This window comes from Ictidomys tridecemlineatus, chromosome 10, assembly GCF_052094955.1.
Source record: "Ictidomys tridecemlineatus isolate mIctTri1 chromosome 10, mIctTri1.hap1, whole genome shotgun sequence".
NCBI classification, from domain to species: Eukaryota; Metazoa; Chordata; class Mammalia; order Rodentia; family Sciuridae; genus Ictidomys; species Ictidomys tridecemlineatus.
Window position 1 is genome coordinate 112917685 of NC_135486.1, and position 26480 is coordinate 112944164.

The following is a 26480-nucleotide window of genomic DNA, read 5'->3' on the forward strand; positions in this document are numbered from 1 at the left end:
CTGTCCTATACAACTAAAAAAAATTATTTAAAAAATTTTTAAAAAGAAAGATATAATGCAGGCTATGGAACAACAAATCTCTTCATGATTGCACTGAGAATATCAGCAAAATACAAAATATGAAATATTATCACCACTTCTTCCTCCAGTCTCAACACAGATAAGGTCCTGAAAAGATATGGATTACAACTACCATATCATTTTTTGTATAAAATGGGTTATTTTGACCAATGAACAACCACTGATACTGTCTTGGGAAATCTGAGAGAATATGTTCCCCAAGTTGTGAGCTCATCCAAGTACATTTTGAGGAAATTTCTAATATTTTAACTGAAGGTATTCTAACTCATTCTCGTTTGCGAGTTTCTGCCCTTGCGGCCACTTTGGGTCCTGGAGTTCAAGACCTCTCAGGATCTGTAGTAGTGGGTGCAGAGAAGGAGGGACAATGTTTCTGCCTCTCAGAACAGGGTGTTGCTTTTATGTGATGTGCTAGAGAGGAATCAGCTCTGGGCACAGACTGTGCTTAGGCAGGACATAGGTCAAGCTCACCTATCTTGGATCCCCTACCAGGAGTCAATTATAACACCCTGGTCCTGCTGAAGCTCCATACTTAATCATCTTTTATCATCTACACTCCACTCACTGATGTAATTTATCTGATTATGAGTATCTGTCTCTCTGTGACTAAACTCCTTGAGCTCACTACCCTAGTGTCCCTAACTCCCCTGGAACAAGGGCAGCTGCCTCATGACATTTCATAGGAGCATGGACTAGTCATTTGATCAACAGATATATATGACCGTGTGTGAATGTGCTCATATCACTTCGTCTAGCATGTGTAGTAGGAGAGTAAAGCAGTGCAGATTAAAATTTTACATTTCTTTCTCTACTCAGAATTTTGGGGAGCTACAATATGGATGTGATTATTAGCACATCTTTTGGAGTTAATATCAATTCCCTCAACAATGCACAAGATTCATTTGTGAAAAAAGCCAAGAAGGCCATTGGTTCAGATGTCTTCTATCAAATTTTTCTTATAATTAGTATGTGGATCACCGTTTCTTTTTTTCTTTTAAAATAACAACTTCATTAAGATATTATTTTCATACTATATGATTCCTTAAAATGTAAAATTCCATAATTTTTAGCATGATAAATGATATGTGCAGCCCTCACCATTGTCAAACTCAGAAAACTCATTATCTTTTAACTGTCAGCTTTCAAAATTATTTACCCTAAACACACACTACTGCATTTTCTATTTCTTTAGCTTTGTATATGATGTATACATTATAAAAATGGAGACATGGAATATGTGTTTTTTTTGTGCTGCAAAGTGATATCATTTAGCATTTGTTTCCATGTGAAATATATATCAGTACTTCATGTTTATGGCCAAATAATATTCCATTGTACAGATATACTACAATTTAGTTATCCTTTCATCAGTTGATAGACATTTATGTTATTTTGACGTTTTGGCTATTATGAATGGTGCCATTATGAACATTAGTGTGAAACTTGTTTGTGAACTCTAGTTTTAAATTTCATCTGAGTGTATACTCATGAGTGAAATTGCCGCCTTACAAAGTACTTCTGTCAGTGTTTTCCATAATAGCTGTACCATTTAATATTCTTACCCAAAGTGTATGAGTGTTCCAATTACTTCACTTATTTTCTAACACTTCCTGTTTCCATCTCTTATTTTAGACATTGTAGTGGATGTGAGATGGCAACTTATGTGGTTTTGATTTGCATTTTCCTGTTGGTTACTGATAACAAGCAATGTTAATCACTATTTTATTTGTTCTTTTTAGATATGCATTATATATTTGTAAAAACATAAAGTATACCTTATTCTAATTAGGATGACAGGCTTGTGGAGATACATGATGTGGAGATTCACTATGAGGTGTTCATCTATGTACATAAGAAAGATAATTCAGGTTCATTATTTTAAAGAATGTCTATCCATATCTTTCCCCACAATTACCTGAAATATTTGTCTTTTCGTTTTTAGGCTTAAAAATTTTGCTGCTGTGAGTCTGTACCATGTACAACAAGAGGAAGAAAATCTTGTGCTCCATTTGTGTACAATGTGTCAAAATGTATTTTACTGTCATTTATAACTAATTGAAACAAATTAAAAATAAAAGAAAAAATAATTTCTAAATAATGTAATTGAAAAAATACTTCTTCATGTATTGCTTACACAGTTTCTTATCAGATTATGATTTGTAACAAGTTATTCCTATTCTATAGATATCTTTTTACTTTCTTGATAGTGTCCTTTGAAGCACAAAGTTTTTAGTTTTTGCAGTTTATTCCTATCATGGGAGGTACTACATATCCCAACCATTAAAATGAATGAGCTGGATTTCAAAATCTTAAAATATATTAATTTCAAAGCTGTAGGGTTCACAAAAGTAAAGCAATTGACAGTAGATGCATGCAATTGGATGCCATTTATATAAATGTTAGAAACTCAACAGATCTTGGAAACTTAACATTTAAATGATATATGATTTATGTCATTTGCTTTTATTGTTTGTACTTTAAGTATCAAATATAAGAATTGATTGAAACCATATTGACTTACATACTTATTATGGTTTACTACTAAAAATTGTAGTTTAGCTCTGATATTAAGGCTGCCCAATAATTTTAATTTAAGTTTTATATTCAGGGCCAGGTGAGGACAATATGTTATTCATTTGCATGTAGCTATGTAGTTGTTCCAGCACCATTTTTTGAAGAGTGTCTGCCCCATTCAAAGGCCAGGGCACATTTCTCAAAATTCCATGGTCCATAGACATGTGGGTTAATTTCTGAACTCCAAATCCTATTCCATTTATCTATATGTTTACCCATCTTGTAAGACCACATTTTATTTTTGCTTTGGAGTAGGTTTTGAAATCAAGAAATGTGTGTCCTACAACTTTAATCTAATTTTTCAACATCATTTTAGCTATTCTGTGTCCCTTTCAATTCTATGTGAATTTTAAATCAACTTGCCAATTCCTCAAAGAAACCAGCTAAGATTTTGTTACAAAGTTCATTAGGATCTGCAAATCAATTTCAATACTATTGCCATTTGGACAATATTAAGTTTTCTGATCCACAAACTTGAGATGTTTTTCCTAGTCATGTAGATCCTCTTTCTTTTATTTCAACAATATTTTGTAGCTATTATTGTGCTTGTCTTGCACCTTTGTTAAATTGATTCCTATGTATTTTATTCTTTTTAATGTCATGGAATATGGAATTATTTTTTAATTTCTTAGTTTTTCTTTTGTGTTACTTATCACAGTGTAGACAAATGCAGTTTATTTTTGTGTACTTATCTTGTATCATGAAATGCTGGTGAACTTGTCATTAATTACAGTACTCCAAGAGAAGTGGTGAGAGAGGGATCCTTGTCATGTTCTTGATTTGGGATGAAACTATTAAATTATTAAGCTACAAGTTTTAATAGATATCCTTTATCAGGTTTATAAAATTTTATCCTAGTCCTAATTTGCTGAGTGTTTTATCACAAAAGAATGATTTTGGGGATGATTTTTTCGCGGGGAAAGTTGGTTTTGATTTTTATCAATATTTTTTTCTGCATCAATTGAAACAATCCTCTGGGTTGACTTTTTATTTCATGGATTTGGTGTATTACACAACCATTTCCTGTGTTGTCTTTGCTTGGTGTTTGTAGTACGGTAATATTGGCCTTTTAGACTATATTCAGAAAAGCTCTTTTAATTTTGGAAGTGTGTATGAATAATTGGTATTATTTTGTAGACTCTACTATTAAATCAATCCAGATCTGGGCTTGTATTTGTGAATAAATTTCTATTACTAATGCAATAATATTACATTTTACAAGTTTATTCAGGTTGTATATTTACTTCTCAATTAATTTCTGTAGTTTGTGTATTTTAGGATTTTCTGCACAAATTATATGTGAATAATCAAATTGTTAGAATTCTTTCATAATCCCTCTCCAATGTTAGTAATAAATTCTCCTTTCATTTCTCTTTCTATTCATTTCTTCTTAATATTTATTTTATTTTTTAATTAAAATGTATGAGTTATGCAAATAAATGGGGTTCCCTGTGATGTCTCAACACATATACACAGCATACACAAATGAAATAGAGCCTTTTTTTATCCACTTTCTGCGATAGCCCTTTCCAACCTTTAATAATCACTATTACACATTCAGGTAAAATATTTTTACCCTCCACATATGAGAAAGAACATGTGGTACTTGTACTGATGTGTCTAGTTTAGTTCATAAGCTGAATGTCCTCTAATTCCATCCACTTTTAGCTACAAAATACAGGATTTCATTTTTCTTTATGAATGAATGTACTATTGGGCATATATGTATGTGTGGGTATATATATATATATATTTTTTTTATTTTAATATATATTATAAATACATAAATTTTATAATATATATATATATATATATAATTTTATTTATCCATGCATTGATGGATACCTAGATTTAATGCACATCTCAGGTATTCAGAATAATATAGAAATAAATTTTGATGTACAGATGTTCCAAGCATTTAGATAAAAAATAGATTAATATACAATATGTTTTATATATCTTTAGAGTATTACATTTATAAATGATATATAATTTCATAATATAAAAAATTTTTAAAAACTTAATGACCAAACCCCCAAGTAATCCAGTTTAAAAATAGGAAAATGCTCCAAATAGTTATTTTTCAAAAAAAAAAAATACAAATGACTTATGAATACATGAAAAAACTATTCAATATCACTTGGTGTCAGGGAAATGCAAATCATAACTACAATAAGACATCATCTCACCCTGGTTAGAATGACCATTATCAAAAAAAGAAAGAATGAATGAAAAAATAACAAATGCTGGTTAGATTAGGAGAAACAGTTGTCTTACACAGTATAGGTGGAAATGTACACCATTCTGGAAAAGACTGTGAAGGACCCCAAAATAAATAAAAGTAGATATACTTCCTGATCCAGATGCCCATTTCTAGTACATATTGAGAGGAAATATCATCACATGAAACTGTTATCCCTTTGTATTTCTTGGTCAATCTGGCTAATGGTTTGGCGATTTTTATGATATTTTCAAAGGGGTAAGGTGACATATAGACACCTTTTGTTTTTGTCAATTTTATTTCTTTTCTATTTCATTTGATTCAACTTGGGTTTTTATGATTTTCTTTGTTATGCTTGCCTTTTGTTTAATTTCCTCTTTTCACCATTTTATGATTTAACTTAGACTATTGACTTGAGAACTATCTTTTATAAAACCTATACATCTTTAGCTATATGTTTATGAGCGCTGCTTTTGCTACTTCTTCTAAGTGTGATATAACATGTCTTCACCTTAATTCACCTAAAACAACTTCTAGTTGCCTTTGGATACCATCTTTCATGCTTGACAGTTGTATCTGGAAGTTTTAGAGTTAATTTTTATTTTTTTCTGAGATTTCTGATTTTCCATCTGTTATTGATTTCTGGTTTCAGTTCTTTACAGCTGAGGAACATAGGCCAAATTGTACCTATCCTGCCTACTTTTCCTTGAATGCATAATTAAATATAGCACAGACTACGAACTGGTTTATCCAGAGATTCTATTCCAATAAACAAAAGGGTAAGGGGCCAGGGAATTTAATCCTCTTCCTTTGCTCAGTCCAGTGGCATTGATGGGGCCACTGATCCCCTGCTATGGTTGCTGCAACCCCATGTATGAAGTGCCCTTGCTCAGACATGAATCAGACACCAGGTACTGGCAACAGGGGGAATGGATTCTGGTTGAGAAAACTGATGATTTTTCTCTTCTTTATTTTTTTTAGAAAATGATCAATGTTCCTGGGATGTTGCCTTTTCATCAAGGTTTCTCTTTATTTTTTCTTTCACTTTCTTTCTAGTGATATTTCCATTCCTTAGACCAGTGTTTCAAGCATTAAATGTCTGCAGGTTTTCAAAAAGTGTTCTGGATTTTTTTAAAAATGCTGTAATGAGGATGAAACAAAAATGCCTAGAAAATAAAGAAAAGGTAAAACCTAGTGGTGGTGATATGACGATGTTCGCTTTCTGATCATTTATTTGCCATGTACATCTGACTTGTTAATATATAAATATACATTTAATTTTTGTAAGTGGTGCTGGGGATTGAACCCAAGGCCTCATATATGCTAGGCAAATACTGTTATCACTGAGCTTCATTCCCCAGCCCCTCTGTACATTTATTAAAGTTGATGGAAAACTTTAAGATTTGCACTGGAGAATTTTTACATTTTGGTTAGAATGAAGATCAAATTTTAAAAAGCCAAACTGATAATGAGTAAGACTGACAATTTTTGATACAATAATAGATGTGATGTTATGTCTTGAAAGAAATATCATTCAAATGAAAACCTTATCATTTCCCTCTCATTCAGTAAACTGTCAAAATATAAATCCTATTTCATAATGATTTTACTGTTAACAAAAAATATTCTTCTACCTAATCTGATATGACTATTCTATATATAAACTAAGAGATCATCATTTTTCCCAAGTAGATTAAATAAAATAAGCAACCCTTTTCTCATTAAGGAAGAAAAATCCTTTTATTGCATTTTGTGTGAAATATATTCTGTTTCTACTGAGTCATACTCCTTCATTTATATCCAGTTATTTAAATACTGAGATATGATTTTAGGTATTATCCACACCTCATGTTTGATAGGAGGACGATAATGAAATAAACACTTAATTTGTGTAATATAAATATAAAAATTCTTATTAGCATTAAGAAGAAATGCAAAAGAATGGCAGTGTGTGTTCCTGAGAGTTATCAACATGGTCATTATTGGTCTTTATCCTATTTCACTCCACAGTCCATACTGCCTTGGTTCAGAGCTGATCATTGTTCTTGGTCAGGTGGGTGACCAAAAGCTTCTTCTCTTAAGTATCTGAGCCCTTATCAGTGTGACCTGACTTGGGCTTTAGTTTCCTACTGTCCTCCATCACAGGACCTGGGAGTTTGAAGAGGTACCGAGAAAATGTCCTATGTCACACTTGCTCTTTCTCTCTGTATTGTGTAGTAGCAACTCAGTTTCGCTTCCTAGTCAGAATTAATCACTCCATGCCACAGAGTGACCTTCTTCTTCACCTGTTGATTCAGCTATAATGAGCATCCTAAAGTAGCTACCTCAACTCTCAGGGATAAACTTTACCCTTGATGCCATGTCCTTTTTGTTCACGGATCTATTGGGCAGATGCCAGGACTGAGTGAGGAAACAGGGGCTGATATCCAAAGTTCAGGTTAACCCTTTTTTTCATAAGAATCTCTATCCAGTGGGTGGTAGTAATGAGTATTTCTTTCTTGTTTCCATAAGAAAATGGAATCACTTTGTGTCTGCGTGGAAGAATCTCTCCCTTTGTGGCTAAGAGTTTTCTATAGCAGCACAACAGAAATGTTAGTGTTTCATAGACATCAATCTTATAGGGAGAGAACACACTCTCATTTCTATCCACTGAATTCTTGGGGGTCTGATCCTATGAATTCTCGCTGTGGGAGAAGCAATACCATAAATTAGATGCAGACATCGAGCATGTATCACATCCTGGAGGACATTGCTCCAGCAATGAGAGGTGTTGTCATCTAGGTGTTACTTGAGGCAGAGTCTTCCAAGGGTATTTTACCATTCTATCATGTTCTGTGTTTCAGGAAGATGGAGGACCTATGTTTATTATAACAAATCCCATGAACACAGGCCACATTACACACTTGTTTGCTGTGAATGGAGCTCCTTGTTCAGAAGCAATGCTACATGGAATACCCTTATGGTGAATAAAGCATTCTGTGAGTCCAGAGATGGTAGTTCTGGCAGCAGCATTTCAGGAGAGGAAGCAAAATCCATACCAAGAGTGAGTGTCCAGTCCAGAAAAAAAAAGGAGTGTCCCTTTCATACTGAATGTGGTCCAATGTCATCAATGTGCTATGCAGTGGCTGGCTGATCACTCCAGGGAATGGTGCGATGTTGGGAACTCACGATTGTCTTTGCTGTTAGCCATGGGTATTCAGCAGTGGCTTCAGACAGATTTGCCTTGGTGAGTGTAAGTTTATCATGATGAATCCAGGGATAAACTTTACCCCAGATGCCATGTCCAGTTTGTTCATGGATATATTGGGCAGATGCCAGGACTGAGTGAGGAAACAGGCGCTGATATCCAAACTACTGGTTAACCCTTTTTGGAATAAGAATCTCTATCCCATGGGTGGTTTTCATAAAAATATTTTTTTCATATATATTATCTAGAAAATTTTGAACTTCCAGGATATTAAAGGGAACACATATATCAGAGGAATAAATGTCTCCCGTAGGCAACGTAAAGAACTTTGGGTTTTCTTCTGGAGAAAGGGTTAAGGTGTTTGCCTTCATGCTGCATGTATTGTATTTAGTTACACAGGTATCATTTTTGTATTTGGAGGTTAACCTGACTTATGGAGGAGTGCATGTGTACCAAAAAGACAGAAGATAGACTGCAGTTATTTTGCGATGTGTGATGTTTTCTAGGATGAACTACATCTCACCAAATTCCCTCTAATCCATCGTTTCTGTTTAAGGTGGGTCTCAAGAGGAGCTTCCTGGGAGATTAGAGGGCAGAAGGGAAGCAGGCATCCTGTAGTACTAATACATTTTTGCTTGTCTGCTGGCTCACACCTCACTAGTAGGGAGCAGTGGCTGGGCCTGCAGTTACTCTATCTTCCCCAGGATTCTCCCTTAGGCTCTTGGAATTCTGGCCTAGGGGTGTGCATTCAGCTTCATTAGAAATGTGACCTAAATTTTCAATGTGCCTGTATGAACATACCATATGGATCTCATCTTTATGTATAGCCACAAGTAACTAATAAAAAAACCATAAATAAATAGCATATCAGAAGAGAAGAGGGAAGGAATCAGAGGAAGGGAGGAGGAGAGGGAAATGGGAAGTATGGAGACTGAATTGAGGCCTATTTTATGCTTTTTAATTATGTCAAAAGAATCCCTAATATTTTGTAGAATTCAAAAGAGCCAATACAGAAAGAAGAACCTTAGTGCCTAATTCTATAGACAAACAGACTGACTCTTTTTGTTTTCTCTTGTGGGGTCACAGCTCATGCTTTGGGATTTTGTCTGTCTTTTGTCTGCCCTGCTTTGTACTGTCTTCCCTTTCTACTGCTTGTCCTGTAGACTTTAAATTTCCACATCAGACTTAAACATGACAGCAGTATACCAACTCCTTAACCAGCTTCCACAAAGAAATGAGGCCAAAGTTGTGTAACACAACCATTAACAATTACATGCATAACTAACAACATCTTAGTGGTTCAGCTGCTCTTATTAGAACCTGCCTGGTAAAACAGGAAACATAATCCAACAACCATAAAAACACAGACACACACTCACACAAATCATACACATGATTACACACACATAGGCCTATATTTAGTAAGAAGAGTCATAAATTCTGGCCCTTAATACAGTCTTGGAATTTCAAATGACCATGATCGTGATGACAAATTTTAGGTTTGTCTTGCTTTGAAAAAAAATGAATTTCAATAATTTCAGTTTCTGGATACTTACAAATAGAGAAAAAACTCTTCACAAATATTTTCTTGGATCAAGAGAGCTTATCACCCTGTACAAAGGATCTTATATTTCTGGCATCACACTTTGTCTCCACTCCCTGTTTCCCCAAGGACTTTGAAGGGACCATGTGGCTGAGGAATCAGAGGTCTCTGGCAGACTTCATCCTTTAAGGGCTCTTCCATGACTCCCTGACGCACCTTTTTCTTTTCTGCCTGGACCATGGTGGTCTACTTTGTTGCACTGAGTGGCAACACTCTCACCATCCTCCTAATCTGTGTGGATTGTGGGCTTCACACCCCCATGTACTTTCTGCTCAGCCAGCTCTCCTTCATAGACCTGATGCACATCTGCACAACCATCCCCAAGATAGCTACCAACTACCTGTCTGGCAGCAAGTCCATCTTCTTCCTGGGATGTGCCATCCAGCACTTCCTCTATTTGTCTCTGGGTGGTGCTGAGTGCCTTCTGCTAGCTCTCATGTCCTATGACAGGTATGTTGCCATCTGTCATCCTCTGCGTTACATTGTGCTCATGAGCAGAAAGGTGGCACTGATGATGGCTCTCACCTCATGGTTGAGGGCATCTCTGAACTCCCTAATTCACACAGTCATCTTGATGCACTTTCCCTTCTGTGGATCTCAGAAAATGTACCATTTCTCCTGTGAGTATCCAGCTGTTGTGAAGTTGGTATGTGGTGATGTCACCGTCTATGAGACCACAGTGTATATCTGTAGCATCATGCTTCTCCTCCTCCCAATCATTCTGGTTTCTACATCCTATGGTTTCATCCTGCACAGTGTCACTGAGATGCGTTCAGCTGGGAGTAAAAAAAATTCTTTTGCCACTTGTAGCTCCCACTTCATTGTGGTCTTTCTCTGGTTTGGTGCCTGCATCTTCTCGTACATGAGGCCCAGGTCCCAGCGCACTCCACTGCAAGACAAAGTCGGTTCTGTGTTCTATAGCATCATTACTCCCACACTGAATCCTCTGATTTATACTCTCCGGAATAAGGATGTAGCTAAGGCTCTGAGGAGAGTGTTGAGGAGAGGTATTATCACCCAATGACTACACCTGTATTTGGCCCAAGTATAGAGTGTTATTATGGGTAAAACTCTAAGAATTTTCAAGAATCCAGATCCATGATGTACTTTGACTATCCAAAGAATAAAGTGGTTTATGTATACCTTCACTATTTTAACTGAGTTGCAGGAATTCAAGTAGCATTGTGTATGTGTCTAAATCCTTCAGAGTATTATGGAAAAACTTTTACCAATCCCATTTAAAGTAGACATATGAAGTTAAGTGATACTCTAAAAATATTAAGATAAAAATATAAAGACCTTTTCTATCATTATTTTTATTGAAAATACATATGTAAATCATGAAAACAAAGACTATTTAGGGAGTATAAAATTAGAATGTGTTGATTAATATTAGAAACCTGTGAAATAAAGCGTGTTTTGAAAGAAAAAGTTGATGATAAAATATTTCTACTCAGATATTTTGAGTTACTGAATCAGTGTTTAAGAATTTATAAGGGCAGATATGAAGAGGTGAGGGTGCAGAGGTGGGTGGATAGAATTCCTCCAAAACCAGAGAGGCTGAGTTTTCATATCTGGCACACAGATGGTCACCTCCTTTCCATCAAACAACACATAATTCTTTGCACAGACAATGAACAAGCCCAGCAAAGGTCCAGCCTCCTAGTAACTCAAGAGCATCATCCACCCATAAATCTATTTTCAAGACCAATTTTTATTTATAGAGAAAATCAATATGTCTTTTCTTCTGAGATACATCTTCTTTGAAGAACAGAGCAGAGATTTTCAGGGAGATTTAGACTCTACTTTCCAGGCTCATCTCTTGACACAACCTTTAGAACAATGGGTTTTTCTGGTTGAAGAAATGGTTTCTTGCTTAATTTCAGAGGAATCTGCAAACATTAAGCAAGTATATTTAGATGTAGTAAATGAAACTCGAACAACAGAAAGAATCGGAAAAAGTACATTTCAGACAATAAAGCTATACAAACAAGTAAAAAATACTTTCAGCCTCTTGTGTCTGGGATTCTGTAGCTACCTGATCTTTAATCTCTTGTTTTTATAAAGCCACAGATATAGAGCTCTAAAACTAAAGAAGCCTAACATTGCACAAGTGTCTCAAAAGAGAGTCTTTGAGTGAGCAGATACTTTTCTTTAAATAGGTTCCTCAACTAAATGTAACTACCCACAAGACCTTACTTTTTTATAAAGTGTCCTGACCTGTGTTTCCTTGCAAGGATAGAAGAAGTTCTGCAGTAATCTGATGAGAGCAAGTTTCATGCTCATGAGAGCAAACCTCATGCCAATGCAGTTTCTTGGTCCATTTCCAAAGGGCATGTATATGTAAAGATTGATGTTCTCCTTGTTCTTCTTACTGAACCTAATTTCACAATAGTAGATGAAAACAAGTTATTGAGACATAAATCTATGAAACCTACATAATTGGGGTTGTCTCCTAAACATTCATAAGCAGCAAAACACAGGATTCTTTTGTGGAATGGTCACTGAAATCCTTCTGTGACTTTGCTTATAAGAATTGAAACCTACAGAACTTTTAAATTCTCCTTACACTAGAGGAGCTCTCTGTCTTGTTAAGATGTGATGAATGCTATTTAAAAGAAAATATGTTTTTAAGTACTAAAATTATATTCAGGATTGTGATCCATACACACTCTTAAAAAAATTAGAAAATGAGCATATAAATCAAGCAAAGTGTGTTCCTACCATAACTTCCACTCCTGCATTTCATATTTTTATTGATAAAAAAAGAGAAAATTCTCCCACCATGATTACCTCTCTTCTCTATACTTCTTTTTTCTGGATCTTATTGTTTCCCTTCCTTCCTCTCTCCCTTCTTTTACCCAATTCCTCTCTTCCCCTACCTCCTCCTCATTCATCTATTTTCTCCTTCTCCTTCTGTTTCTGCCTCTCTTCATAGAATATTATCATTGTCTTCTGAGTCTGTCTCATAAGGTTAGAAATAATATATGGAATGTTGAACCCAGTTTGTATTCAAATTGAGCCCTAGTTTTTTGATTACTTTAAGGAGAAAGTGTTGATTTGGAGAAAGTGTTAATGACATTGTGATTGTTTTAAAATGTATTCTTATATATTTGAGAACATTTTGGCAAATTTATAGGTGATTGTGAATCAAAGTAACATGGAATCTATTGGAGGGTGTGTGGTGTGTGAAGGGTCTGATGAGGTTGGTTGATAATTGTTTGAGCAGATGATGAGCAGATGCGGAAGAATAGAAAGCGTTTTCCAAACTACTGTCTGTAGATTATGCTTGTGTGTATGTCAAGAGTCCTCCATACCATACATCTTTGTAATTTTCCTCATCCTGGTCTAGTCCCTGATGCACCTTAAGCATGTAGTATCTTATCATGCCTCAGTGAATCAAAGAGATGTGTAATCTCTGATTTTGTATCTGTGAAGTTAAAAAGTTGAAAGTGCTGAAATTGGAGGAAACTGGCATTGAGTAACTCATAACCAAAAAGACAAAGTCACTCTAATCAAGAAGTGTAACATTAGGGGCCAAGAGAAGTCTTGATCCCATGCCACTGGACCCCCCAGACACTACCCTGAAAACTTTCTCTATTTTGCTCTTCAGTACAACAACAGGAAAACAGTAACTCTTTGCAGAGTGCAAACTGTGAGGTTGGATCCAAATTTTCAGAAGACCAAAGTAAAGACATATTTAAGGATGAATATCTCAGGTGTCTTGGGGGCAGGTTACTTGACTTTGAAAGAGTCATCAAATGTGGATAGTATGAAGAGCTGGCCCAGAACACAACAGAGACAAAACTCTGAGGATCTGAGCTCTCTCCATCCTCAGTGAGGCTGCTTAAAGAATCTGGGTAGGGGGTGGTTCTCAGGCCTTAACTTGTATTTAACAATTGTGCTGGAAAAACCAGGAAGCAATGTTTAATCAAGTGGAAGATAGATGGGCTTCCTAAAGCTGGTAGAAAATTCAAGGAGCTATAGTGAACAGGACAAAAATCCTAAAACGATTAAAAAAGATAAGCACCTAAAATAAGAGACTGGTAAAGTGGTAGAAAGGTTTATAGATTACTGTTAAATATAATAAAAAACAGTTTAACATCAAATGAAATGTGATAGCATTTCAGTCCTTACAAACTACACATTTATATAAAAATGTCCATACTGAATTAATCACATTAATAATAGATAGGGCTTATCTTGATGTTCTAGGGCCTTAAATGGCTATAGTCATTTATTTTTTCTAATGTTTGTCTTCTAAAACAATTACCACTTTGTAAAAGACTTATTAAAATTTTCTTAAAACAAGAAAATTTTAAAATCACATGTATGCCATCTGCACTAAAAGACCTCAGAATATGTGTGAAACAGCCTCTTAAGGGTGAATTTTTTTTCTCAGGAGCCCTGTACCTTTCAGGGTAGAACTCTTCAGGTTCTGGCCAGTACGTGGAGTTTTGATGAAGACTATATGTTGGTATAGTCACGATTGTTCCTTTGGGAATGAGCACCCCATTGAGTTCAACATCTTTTTTACAGACTCTCACAATTCTCTCAATAATTGGATACAATCTGAGAGTTTCATTCACCACCATGTACAGATACTTCATCTCAAATAGTACATCATATGTAACAGGTGCCTGGCAAGAAAGACATTTTTTGTGAATTAAGATTTGGAAATAACTTAAAACTTTGTTGACACAGTACACTGATGTTTTCAGAGCTCCTCAAATAACTCATATTTGTAAAATACCATAGCATTTGCAAAGTATTTAATAACCATCATGATTTTAGAACTGCCCAGTAACACAGTGAGATGCCCAGAGATTTTAACTCTCCTCTCCCCTCCAGGTGCCATTCACTCACCTTATTGGGCAAAGTCTCATCAATCTCCTTCTGAAGCTTCTTCAGGACATCAGGGTGGCTGGCCAGTAGATAAATAATAAATGAAAGAGTGATGCTAGTGGTGTCATAGCCAGCCAAAATAAAGATAATAGACTGGGCTGCAATCTCCAGATCAGATAAACCTAAAGGGAGAGGAAAGACAATTTAGTCTAAGCATGTCTATGCACACTTTAGAGTTCAGATGAACATAAATCAGAATGATGATCCAAAATCCCATGAGGAAAAACTGGAAGAGCAATTCATAATGTTCCTCATTCTGCCACCCCCCCACCACGAACACAACTGGGTGATTTCAAGAGACAGTATGGATGTCAAACAAACAGTATTTTTCAAGTGTGCCTTGCATATTATGAACGTTATTTAGCTATAAATAGTGGGTAGCACTCTTCCCCTGGGAAAAAAATAAACTTACTCTATCTAGAATGTAGTTTGAAGAACCTTGAAAGCATTTGCAATACTGGCATCTTTGCAGGGAAAATAAAGGCCATGATTGACAGAACTATACTGAGCCACAGAGAAATTTTTCTACACAAACTGTGGTCCATGGACCAGCAGCATGGACAGCTTCAAGGAGCTTATTAGAAACACTGAGTTTCAAGCTACCAAACTGAAATCTGAACTTCCATGTGATGTAGTCAACTCTGTTCACAAACTAGCCTAAGAATCATCAGGTAATAGAAGACCTGGGGCACCAGTTTTCAAATTGGATGATCTCAGGGTGTGCAGAAACTATACAGAGGAAAATAACCCAGAAGAGTAGTGATTAACCAGAGCCTAATGACTGGTATTAAAATCACACAAGAAAGAATGTGTTGATACAGGGCATTAGGCAGAAGCCATAGGATGATTAGGTTAAGTGAATGGAATTAACATTGCTTATCAATCTTGGGCTGAATGTCATCTTTCTTAGTACACATCCCCTCTATTTGCTGAACTTCATAATCGTCAAACAGCCTTTGTGATAGAAGGTGTTGTTTCTCTTGACTTTTCTCCTAAAAAGTCACATTCAAGTATTCATCTCATTGATTTAGAGAAATGATTAGGATTCGTTGATACTCAAATACCTGAACGAAATATGGTATACATTCCAACGATGTAATTCATAACAAAAAATAATACAAAAATACAAAATGAGTGTGAGAAAGATCTACATAGAATTCTAGCTTACAGAAGCTTTCTATGATGCTATTGTGGGAAAACTCAAACCGAATTTTCCCCACTACTGGCATAAACCCAATGATACTAAAATGAAATTGGAGTATAAACTTAAGTTACACTTAAGTTAGTGGTAGCCACTAACCATATGTGTCTATCTAAATTTAAATTTTAATGAATTAAATCTAAATAACAATAGAAAGTACACTTCTTCAGTAACATTACCTACATGCCAAAAGCTACATAGCCATGTATCCAGTGCTTACTGTATGAACAATACTTATATTTAGTACTTCATTCAACACAGAAAGTTGTAGTGGAATCAGGGAGAGGATTACTGTTTCAACCATGTATATAGACTCACATAGAAATATTTATATTGCTCAGTCTGCACTAATATATTTTATTTTCATATCTCTGTTCAGAGAAACGATCTCAAAGAAACTACAGTAGTAATGGTCACATTACACTTCCAGATTTTGGTTTCTAATACCATCTCTCACTTAAAAAAGCCAGGGCTTCTAGAAAAAATGGGTGATTCCAGGCCTGATCAAAGGACATAGACAAGGAACCTAGAGTTTCTTGCACCAGAAAGCAAGAATGTTCTCCCAAAACAATCTGAGAAAACATATGCAATACTGTGTATGTTTCTAAAATGTGGATATATATCATTATATAGGAATCAAAACTGATAGAATGTACAAACTCAAGAACCCTTATGTTCACCTATGAACTTAGGGGTAAGGTGACTTATCTGTGATGGTTCATTGATTGTGGCAAATATATCATTTTGGTGAGGGACCTTTGTAATGGGGGAAACAGATGAATTTCAAAAAAAATGGATATGGAAAATTTCTATGCTTTCTTCTCAGTTTTGTATGAACCTAAACTGCTATAAAATATAGTCAATTTTATCAATCAAAATATAAGATGAGGAAGAGAAGAGGGAGGAGGAACAGAAAGAGAAGGGATAAGTTGTTAAAAGACTTAAGCCCAAGAGAATTTGACCATCAAAATAAAAAATGATAGCAAGAGAATAAATTCATAGTATATAACATCATACTGAAATAAATAAGAATGTAACTCTCTTGCAATCTAATACCAACTCATAAATGTACAGTAGACAATAGAATGATAAAGACAGCAGTTTGTAAACATCATAATTCAAATGCTTTATATCAAAAATCATTCATGTATGATAAAACTAGTTGGTGAAAGTATGCTGAGGAATAGGATATTTCCACAGTATCGGAGGTTTCCCCCACAACATTCTTATGAATTACATGGGAAAAGTTAATCTTAATATCAGATGAAGCTAGTAAACACATTTTCACCCAGTACTGCCATTGACCCTCACCACTACTGGGACAGTGAACCTCCTGATTGGATGTACAAATGCAAATATCCAGGAAGAGGTTCTGATTCAGTGTATCTGAATGAGGCTTCAAATCAGCATTTGTTCTGATGTCGATGGCAAAAAGACAACAGACTAACTTCATGACTGAAATGCTTTCTCCTAGTTTCCCTTCAATTTTTGAGCCTTGTTACACCTGTATGATTCTATACAGTACATGTGGGCACCATTTGCAATATCCAAATGTGTATCTTCCTGCAATTTGGTGGAAATCTATTTTCTCTAGAAAATGTGTATATTTTCAGGATAATTTGCTTATTTGAATTTCCGTGTCAATGGACCATGAAACATTCTTGGTTACCTTGGTAGGGCTCCTTGTCTTGGGAATTCTGGGAATCAAACATTAACTGGAGAAAATCAATGCGCTTCTGGAATCAGAAATGGAAATGCGAATGACAAAATCAGTCATAAAGTCAGAAGTATATCTGGAATGTAGCATTTCACCTCCCTTTTTAGAATATGGGTCCTTAAAGTCCAGAAGTCTGGCTAGGGTTACACAACCCACAAGTGAAAAAAATATGCATGTATAAACCATGGAAAACAGTATATTTTCCTGAGAGAAATCCAGCTATGGTGTCCAATATCTGTTGGTCTTTGCTCCCCATAATGCTGGGTTTTTCTCCTTCTCCTGTCATACTTGCTTGACCAGGAAGTGGTCTTGGACTTCAATTCTTTTATTTTGCCTTAATTCTTATTCAATGACCACACTGAATACACTTGGTAGTTTCAAAGATGATTACTAGCTTTTGTTTGTGTATCATCAAATCCTCCACCCATTAGGTACATGATTCAATCTTCAGTCACACTTGGGGATGGCTGTCCTGACTCCCTGACCTGGAGACATTCTTGTGCTGACCTCCAGGCAAAGCAGAAGGCAAACCATGGTTAGCATATCACCTTGATAGTCACTGAAGAGCACGGCCTGATTGTGGACAGGAAAAGACTCAGATTTAACATACACATACTTCACCAGGTGCCCAATAGGACCTTCCTTTGAAGAATGTGCCAATTAAGATGTAAAGGGCTTGGAATTGTAATGATTGTTCACTATTTTAAGATTTGGGGAATACTTTTTAACAGTAAAATCATTTTGAAATATGATTTTTATTTTGACAGTTTACTGAATGAGAGGGAAATGATAAGGTTTTTATTTGAATGATATTTTTTTCAAGACATAACATCATGTCTATTATTGTATCAAACATTGTCAATCTTACTCATTATCAGTTTGCCTTTTTTAAATTTGCTCTTAATTCTAAACAAAATGTAAAAATTCTCCAGTGCAAATCTTAAAGTATTCCATCAACTTTAAAAAATGTACAGAGAGGGACTGGGGAATGAAGCTCAGTGATTCAGTATTTGCCTAGCATTTATGGCGCCTTGGATTCAATCCCCAGCATCACTTACAAAATTACATGTACATTTGTATATGCACAAGTCAGATGTAAACAGCAAATAAATGATCAGAAAGTGAACATTGTCATGTCACCACCACCAGGTTTTACCTTTTCTTTATTTTCTAGGGGTTTTTGTTTCACCTTCATTACAGCATTTTCAAAAAAAATCCAGAGCACTTTTTGAAAACCTGTAGACATTTAATGCTTGAAACACTGGTCTAAGAAATGGAAATATCACTAGAAAAAAAGTGAAAGAAAAAATAAAGAGAAACCTTGATGAAAAGGCAACATCCCAGGAGCATTGATTATTTTATAAAAAATACAGAAGAGAAAAATCATCAGTTTCCTCCAGCAGAAGCCATTGCCTCTGTGGCCAGTACCTGGTGTCTGGTTCATGGCTGAGCAAGGGCACTTCATACATGGGGTTGCAGCCACCATAGCAGGAGATCAGTGGCCCCATCAATGCCACTGGAATGATCAAAGGAAGAGGATTAAATTCCCTGGCTCCTTACCCTTTTGCGTATTGGAATAGGGTCTCTGGGTAAACCAGTTCATACTCTGTGCTATAATTAGTTATGCATTCAAGGAAAAGTAGGCAGGATAGGTACAATTTGGCCTATGTTTCTCAGCTGTCAAGAACTGAAACCAGAAATCAATAACAGATGGAAAATCAGGAAACTCAGACAAAAATACAAATTAACTATAAAACTTCCAGACACAACTGTCAAGCATGAAAGATGGAATCCAAAGGCAACTAGAAGTTGTTTTTTAGGTGAATTAAGGTGATGACATGTTATATCACACTTAGGAGAAGTAGCAAAACCAGCGCTCATAAACATATAGCTACAGATGTATAGGTTTTATAAAAGATAGTTCTCAAGTCAATAGTCTAAATTAAATCATAAAATGGTGAAAAGAGGAAATTAAACAAAAGGCAAGCATAAGAAAGAAAATCATAAAACCCAAGTTGAAACAAATGAAATAGAAAAGAAATAAAATCGACAAAACAAAAGGTGTGTATATGTCACCTTACCCCTTTGAAAATGTCATAAAAATTACTAAACCATTAGCCAGATTGACCAAGAAATACAAAGGCATAACAGTTTCATATGATGATATTTCCTTCAATATGTACTAGAAATAGGCATCTGGATCAGAAGGTATATCTACTTTTATTTATTTTGGAGTCCTTCACACTCTTTTCCAGAATTGTGTACATTTCAACTTACTATATGTAAGAGAAATTTTTCTCCACATCTAACCAGCATTTGTTATTTTTTCATTCATTCTTTCTTTTTTTGATAATGGCCATTCTAACCAGGGTGAGATGATGTCTTATTGTAGTTTTTATTTGCATTTCCCTTACACCAAGTGATATTTAATAGTTTTTTCATGTATTTTTAAGTCATTTTTTTTTAGAAGTAACTATTTGGAGCATTTTTCTATTTTTAAACTGGATTACTTGGGTGTTTGGCCATTATGTTTTAAAAAATTTGTTATATTATGAAAATATATATCATTTATATATGTAATAATTTATAGATATATAAAACATATTTTATATTAATATATTTTTTTCTAAATGATTGGAACATCTGTACATCCAGATTTATTTCTATATTATTCTGAATACCTGATATGTGCATTAAATCTAGGTATCCATCAATGCATGGATAAAGAAAGTGATATATATATATATATATATATATATATATATATATATTATTATAATATAAAATTTATGTATTTATAATATATATTAAATAAAAAAATATATATACCCACACATACATATATGCCCAATGGAACATTCATCCATAAAGAAGAATGAAATTCTGTATTTTGTAGCTAAAAGTGGATGGAATTAGAGGACATTCAGCTTATGAACTAAACTAGACACATCAGTACAAGTACCACATGTTCTTTCTCATATGTGGAAGGTAAAAATATTTGACCTGAATGTATAATAGTGATTATTAAAGGTTGGAAAGGGCTATGGCAGAAGGTGGATAAAGAAATGCTCTATTTCATTTGTGTATGCTGTGTATATGTGTTGAGACATCACATGGAACTCCATTTATTTGCATAACTCATACATGTTAATGAAAAAATAAAATAAATATTAAAAAAGAAATGAATAGCAAGAGAAATGAAAAAAGAATTTATTACTACCAATTACTATCAATTGATGCAGAAAAAAACATTTGATAAAATTAAAACCAACCTTCCCCCCGGAAAAATAATTCTCAAAATCATTCTTTTGTGATAAAACCCTCAGCAAATTAGGACTAGGATGAAATTTTGTAAACCTGATAAATGATATCTATGAAAACTTGTAGCTTAATAATGTAATAGTTTTACCCCAAATCAAGAACATGAGAAGCATCCCTCTCTCACCACTTCTCTTTGAGTACTGTAAGTAATAACAAGTTCACCAGCATTTCATGATACAAGATCAGTACACAAAAATAAACTGCATTTTTCTACACTGTGATAAGCAACCCAAAAGAAAAACTAAGAAATTAAAAAATAATTCTATATTCAATGACATTAAGAAGAATAAAATACATAGGAATCAATTTAACAAAGGTGCAAGACAAGCACAATAATAACTACAAAATATTGTTGAAATAAAAAAAAGAGGATCTACATGACTAGAAAAAACATCTCAGGTTTGTGGATCAGAAAACTTAATATTGTTTAAATGGCAATAGTACTGAAATTGATTTGCAGATTCTAATGTACTTTGTAACAGAATCTTAGCTGGCTTCTTTGAGGAATTGGCAAGTTGATTTAAAATTCACATAGAATTCAAAGGGACACAGAATAGCTAAAATAATGTTGAAAATGAGATTGAAGTTGTAGGACTCACATTTCTTGATTTCAAAACCTACTCCAAAGCAAAAATAAAATGTGGTCCTACAAGATGGGTAAACATATAGATAAATGGAATAGGATTTAGAGTCCATAAATTAACCCACATGTCTATGGACCATGGAATTTTGAGAAAGGTGCCCTGGCCATTGAACAGGGCAGACACTCTTCAAAAAATGGTGCTGGAACAACTACATAGCCACATGCAAAAGAATAACATGTTGTCCTCACCTGGCCCTGAATGTTAAACTTAAATTAAAATCATTGGGCTACCTTAATATCAGAGCTAAACTACAATTTTTAGTAGTAAACCATAAAAAGTATGTAAGTCAATATGGTTTCAATCAATTCTTATATTTGATACTTGGAGCACAAACAATAAAAGAAAATGATTTAAATATTAAGTTTCCAAGACCTGTTCAGTTTCTAACATTTATATAAATGGCATCAAATTGCATGCATCTACTGTCAATTGCTTTTCTTTTGTGAACACTACAGCTTTAATATTAATACATTTTAAGATTTTGAAATCCAGCTCATTCATTTTAATGGTTGAGATATGGAATACCTTCCATGATAGGAATAAACTGCAAAAAACTAAAAACTTTGTGCTTCAAAGGACACTATAAAGAAAGTAAATAGATATTTATAGAATAGGAAAAACTTGTTGCAAATCATAATCTGATAAGAAACTGTGTAAGGAATATATGAAGAAGTATTTTTTCAAATAAATTATTTAAATTTTTTTTTCTTTTATTTTTAATTTGTTCCAATTAGTTATACATGACAGTAGAATGCATTTTGACACATTGTACACAAATGGAGCACAAGATTTCCTTCCTTTGGTTGTACATGGTACAGAATCACACCAGTAAAATTCTTAAGCCTCAAAACAAAAAGACAAATACTTCATGTAATTCTGGGGAAAGATATTGATAGACATTCTTTAAAATAATGAACCTGAATTATCTTTTCTATGTACATAGATGAACACCTCATAGTGAATCTCCACATCATGTACCTCCACAAGCCTGCCATCCTAATTAGAATAAGGTATACTTTATGTTTTTATAAATATGTGATGTATATCTGAAAAGAACAAATAAAAAAGTGATTAACATTGCTTGTTATCAGTAACCAACAGGAAAATGCAAATCAAATCCACATAAGTTGCCATCTCACATCCACTACAATGTCTAAAATAAGAGATGGAAACAGGAAGTGTTAGAAAATAAGTGAAGTAATTGGAACCCTCATACACTTTGGTAAGAATATTAAATGGTACAGCTATTATGGAAAACACTGACAGAAGTACTTTGTAAGGCAGCAATTTCACTGCTGAGTATACACTCAGATGAAATTGAAAACTAGAGTTCACAAACAAGTTTCACACTAATGTTCATAATGGCACCATTCATAATAGCCAAAAGGTGGAAATAACATAAATGTCTATCAACTGATGAAAGGATAACTAAATTGTAGTATATCTATACAATGGTATATTATTTGGCCATAAACATGAAATACTGATATATATTTTACTTGGAAACAAAATGCTAAATGATATCACCTTACATCACAAAAGACCACATATTCTATGTCCCCATTTTATAATGTATGCATCATAAGCAAGGCTAAAGAAATAGAAAATACAATAGTGTTTGTTTAGCATAAACGATTTTGAAAGCTGACAGTTAAAAGATAATGAGTTTTCTGAGTTTTTACAATGGTGAGGGCTGCACATATCATCTATCATCCTAAAAATTATAAAGTTTTACATTTTAAGGAAGCATATAGTATGTAAATAATATCTTAATGAAGTTGTTATTTTAAAAGAAAAAAAAGAAATTGTGATCCACATACTAATTATAAGAAAAATTTGATGGAAGACATGTGAACCAATGGCCTTCTTGGCTTTTTTCACAAATGAATCTTGTGCATTGTTGGGGGAATTGACATTAACTCCAAAAGGTGTGCTAACGATCACATCCATGCTGTAGCTCCCCAAAATTCTGAGTAGAAAAAGAAATGTAAAATTTCAATCTGTACTGCTTTACTCTCCTACTACACATGCTGGAAGAAGTGATATGAGCACATTCACAAACTGTCAGAAATATCTGTTGATCAAATGACTAGTCCATGCTCCTATCAAATGCTATGAGGCAGCTGCCCCTGTGCCAGGGGAGTTAGGGATACTAGGGTAGTGAGCTCAAGGAGTTCAGTCACAGAGACAGACACCCATAATCAGATAAATTACATCAGTGAGTGGAGTGTAGATGATGAAAGATGATTAAGTATGGAGCTTCAGCAGAACCAGGGTGTTATAATTGACTCCTGGTAGGGGATCCAAGATAGGTAACCTTGACCTAGGTCCTTCCTCAGCACAATCTGGGTCCAGAGCTGATTCCTCTCTAGCACATCACATAAAAGCAACACCCTGTTCTGAGAGGCAAAAACATTGCCCCCCCTTCTCTGCACCCACTGCTACAGCTCCTGAGAGGTCCTGAACTCCAGGACCCAAAGTGGCCCCAAGGGCAGAATCTCACAAAAGGAAATGAGTAAGAATATCCTCAGTTAAACCATTGAAATTTTTCTCAAAATGTACTTGGATGAGCTCACAACTTGGGGAACATATTCTCTCAGATTTCTCAAGACAGTATCTGCCGGGGTCCTGCCCTAGCGGGGTCCAGGGAGTCCTGAAGGATGAGTTGCATCCGCGATAAGATGAGACAGGAGTCCTTCCCTCGAGCAGTCTCTAGAGAAAGAGCTAAAGCAGCTTTCTCTGCGTCCCCTTTTATTACAATTATTCTCATCATTATAGATTCACAATACGTCATTAATTATATAATTTAAAACTTTGCCAAGACATGACATTTCCTTAACCATGATTGAGGGTACATTAATTTACATTTTTCCAGGATATGACCTTCAGTTATATAATTATTAAAAGTACAGAATAATTAATAAAATATGTTACTAATTTACTTTTTTCAGAGTTTTCCAAGATTTACTATTTTTCCCAAGATATGTTATTTTCTTATTAACTAATGTCAAACTACGTAACCAGACTCTAAGTCTCCTAACCAATCATTAACCTAAAGTACAGTTGTACTTTATTTTTAATCTAAAATGCCCATCTAAAAATGTCCCTTTAAATCTTATATTTAAAATATCCTAAAGTTTATGAATTATCCTTAAAACATATCAGAAACATATACAACTAAAGACTTAAGAATTTCTAAACTTAAGAATCTAAATAAAATAATATTTCTAACATTATTCTAAAACTGTGTCTTATAAAGCTATTTTAATTAATTCCTAAATTTATTCTCATAAAACTGGTTGAGCTGCTTTCTCAAAGAGTTTCTTTGTTTCTCAGTCAAGGTACACTAGTTCTCAAGGAGTTTCTTTGTTTCTCAGTCAAGGTGCACTAGTTCTCATGACCTTTCAGAAGATGATTGTTGTCTGTTATTAGGTTTGTCCACAATGTACTAAGATTGAAGAATAGCCTTCTACTTTGTCCTTGATATGTTGAGGGGTAGTAGGACACCCTCCAAGGCATGAACTACCTGTTATGTTCTAGCCATTTAAGATTTAATTTGTTTGGCATTTAACATACTCATGCCTCCTGTGAGAAGCATATGCATGAAAATGCAAAGTCCCAATTGCATAAAAAATGGGTCTCATGGTTTCGGTTACCCACCAACCAGCATGGCTTTGCCAGCATTCATCCTCACTGTGACCCTGTCAAGACAGTGGGAGAGCAGCTTTTCCAACACTTTTTCTCACTGTGACCCTGTCAAGCAGTGAGTTGGGGATCACCTTCACCAAGTATCAGTGGTTGTTCATGGGTCGAAATGACCCATTTTATATAACAAATGATATGGTAGTTGTAATTCATATCTTTTCAGGACCTTATTTCTGTTGAGACTGGAGGAAGAAGTGGTGAGAATATTTCATATTTTGTATTTTGCTGATATTCTCAGTGCAACCATGAAGAGATTTGTTGTTCCATAGCCTGCATTGTATTTTTCTTTTTTAAATTTTTTTAAATATTTTTTTTAGTTGTAGAGGACAGCATGCCTTTATTTTATCAGTTTATTTTTATGTGATGATTAGGATCAAACTCAGTGCCTTACACATGCTAGGCAAGTGTTCTGCCACTGAGCTACAAACCTAGCTCTGTGTTATATCTTTGTATCCCTGCACAATAGGTACCAGAAACTTCCCCCAATCCAACATTCTCTAGGCTCTACCCTCAACTTCTGAGTGATTATGTTCTTCATTGTAAAACATGTGTTTTGACTTACATAATATCCACATTGACGATCAAGCAGATAAACTAATTCTGTTTTTGTACACAGATGTCCCAGCACCCTGCCTCATCCTAAGAGCCTCTCCTCCTTGGGTGGCCCATTGTGGTTGTGACAGCACACACTTACTTTTGTCTGGTCAGGGGGTAGCTCAACAGTGGTAATTTCAGTTCCCTGGCAGGGTGCTGGAAGGGCTTAAAACAGCTCAGAACCACAGAGCTGCCTGCTACTTACTCTTTCACAGTGACAGGCTCGCCTTTCTTTACTTCCTGGCTCAGGTACTTCACCAATGCATCTCCATATTGGTTAATGATGGGGATCATCTAAGCACAAAACACAACTCCGCCCACAGTTAGAGGAGAATCGAGTCCCCGAGGCTCTGGTTTTCCCAGGATTATAAAGTAAGAGATATTTATAATGAATAAAATAATATCTCTTCTAGATATAAAGACAAAAGGTCATTTGAAATTTTTAATTAGTTCTTTTTATTTATCCATAAGAATAAGTTTCATTTTGACATAATTATAAAATCATGGAAAAATAATTTGTTCTAACTCAGTCCCAATACTTCCACTTTCTCTCCTCTCTTTCTTCCCTCTGTTCCCTTCCTTTTACTGTACTGATCTTTCTGATATTTACTTTTAGTTTTTTTTAATTAGAAATTTCAAACTTAGTGAAATATTCTTTGGAAAACGATGATGTTCTCACACATGTACCATCCCCAAATCTTTATTTAAGTTTTTAACTAAAGTCCTCTTA

At 34.7% G+C, this 26480-nt stretch overlaps 1 protein-coding gene and 2 pseudogenes across 6 annotated transcripts in view; 1 reads left to right on the forward strand and 2 right to left on the reverse strand.

Moving 5' to 3' along the window:
* Positions 1 to 26480, reverse strand: part of LOC144364745 (cytochrome P450 3A9-like) — a 466715-nt gene that overhangs the window by 324187 nt on the left and 116048 nt on the right. The window contains exons 12-13 of one of the 6 annotated variants that reach the window (XM_078024749.1): positions 11884 to 12043; positions 11358 to 11555 (exon numbers count right to left, since the gene is read on the reverse strand). The exons of 4 other annotated variants lie outside the window; for them this stretch is intronic. In XM_078024749.1, the coding sequence (XP_077880875.1) occupies positions 11466 to 11555; positions 11884 to 12043 (250 nt within the window). In that variant the 3' untranslated portion in view covers positions 11358 to 11465. Of the gene's footprint in view, positions 1 to 11357; positions 11556 to 11883; positions 12044 to 26480 lie in introns of those variants that run through there. One more of the 6 variants, XM_078024748.1, reaches the window with a different exon arrangement.
* On the forward strand, positions 9748 to 10687 carry LOC144367650 (olfactory receptor 2AE1-like; annotated as a pseudogene).
* LOC144364739 (cytochrome P450 3A9-like) overlaps positions 12229 to 26480 on the reverse strand; it is a 67231-nt pseudogene continuing 52979 nt past the window's right edge.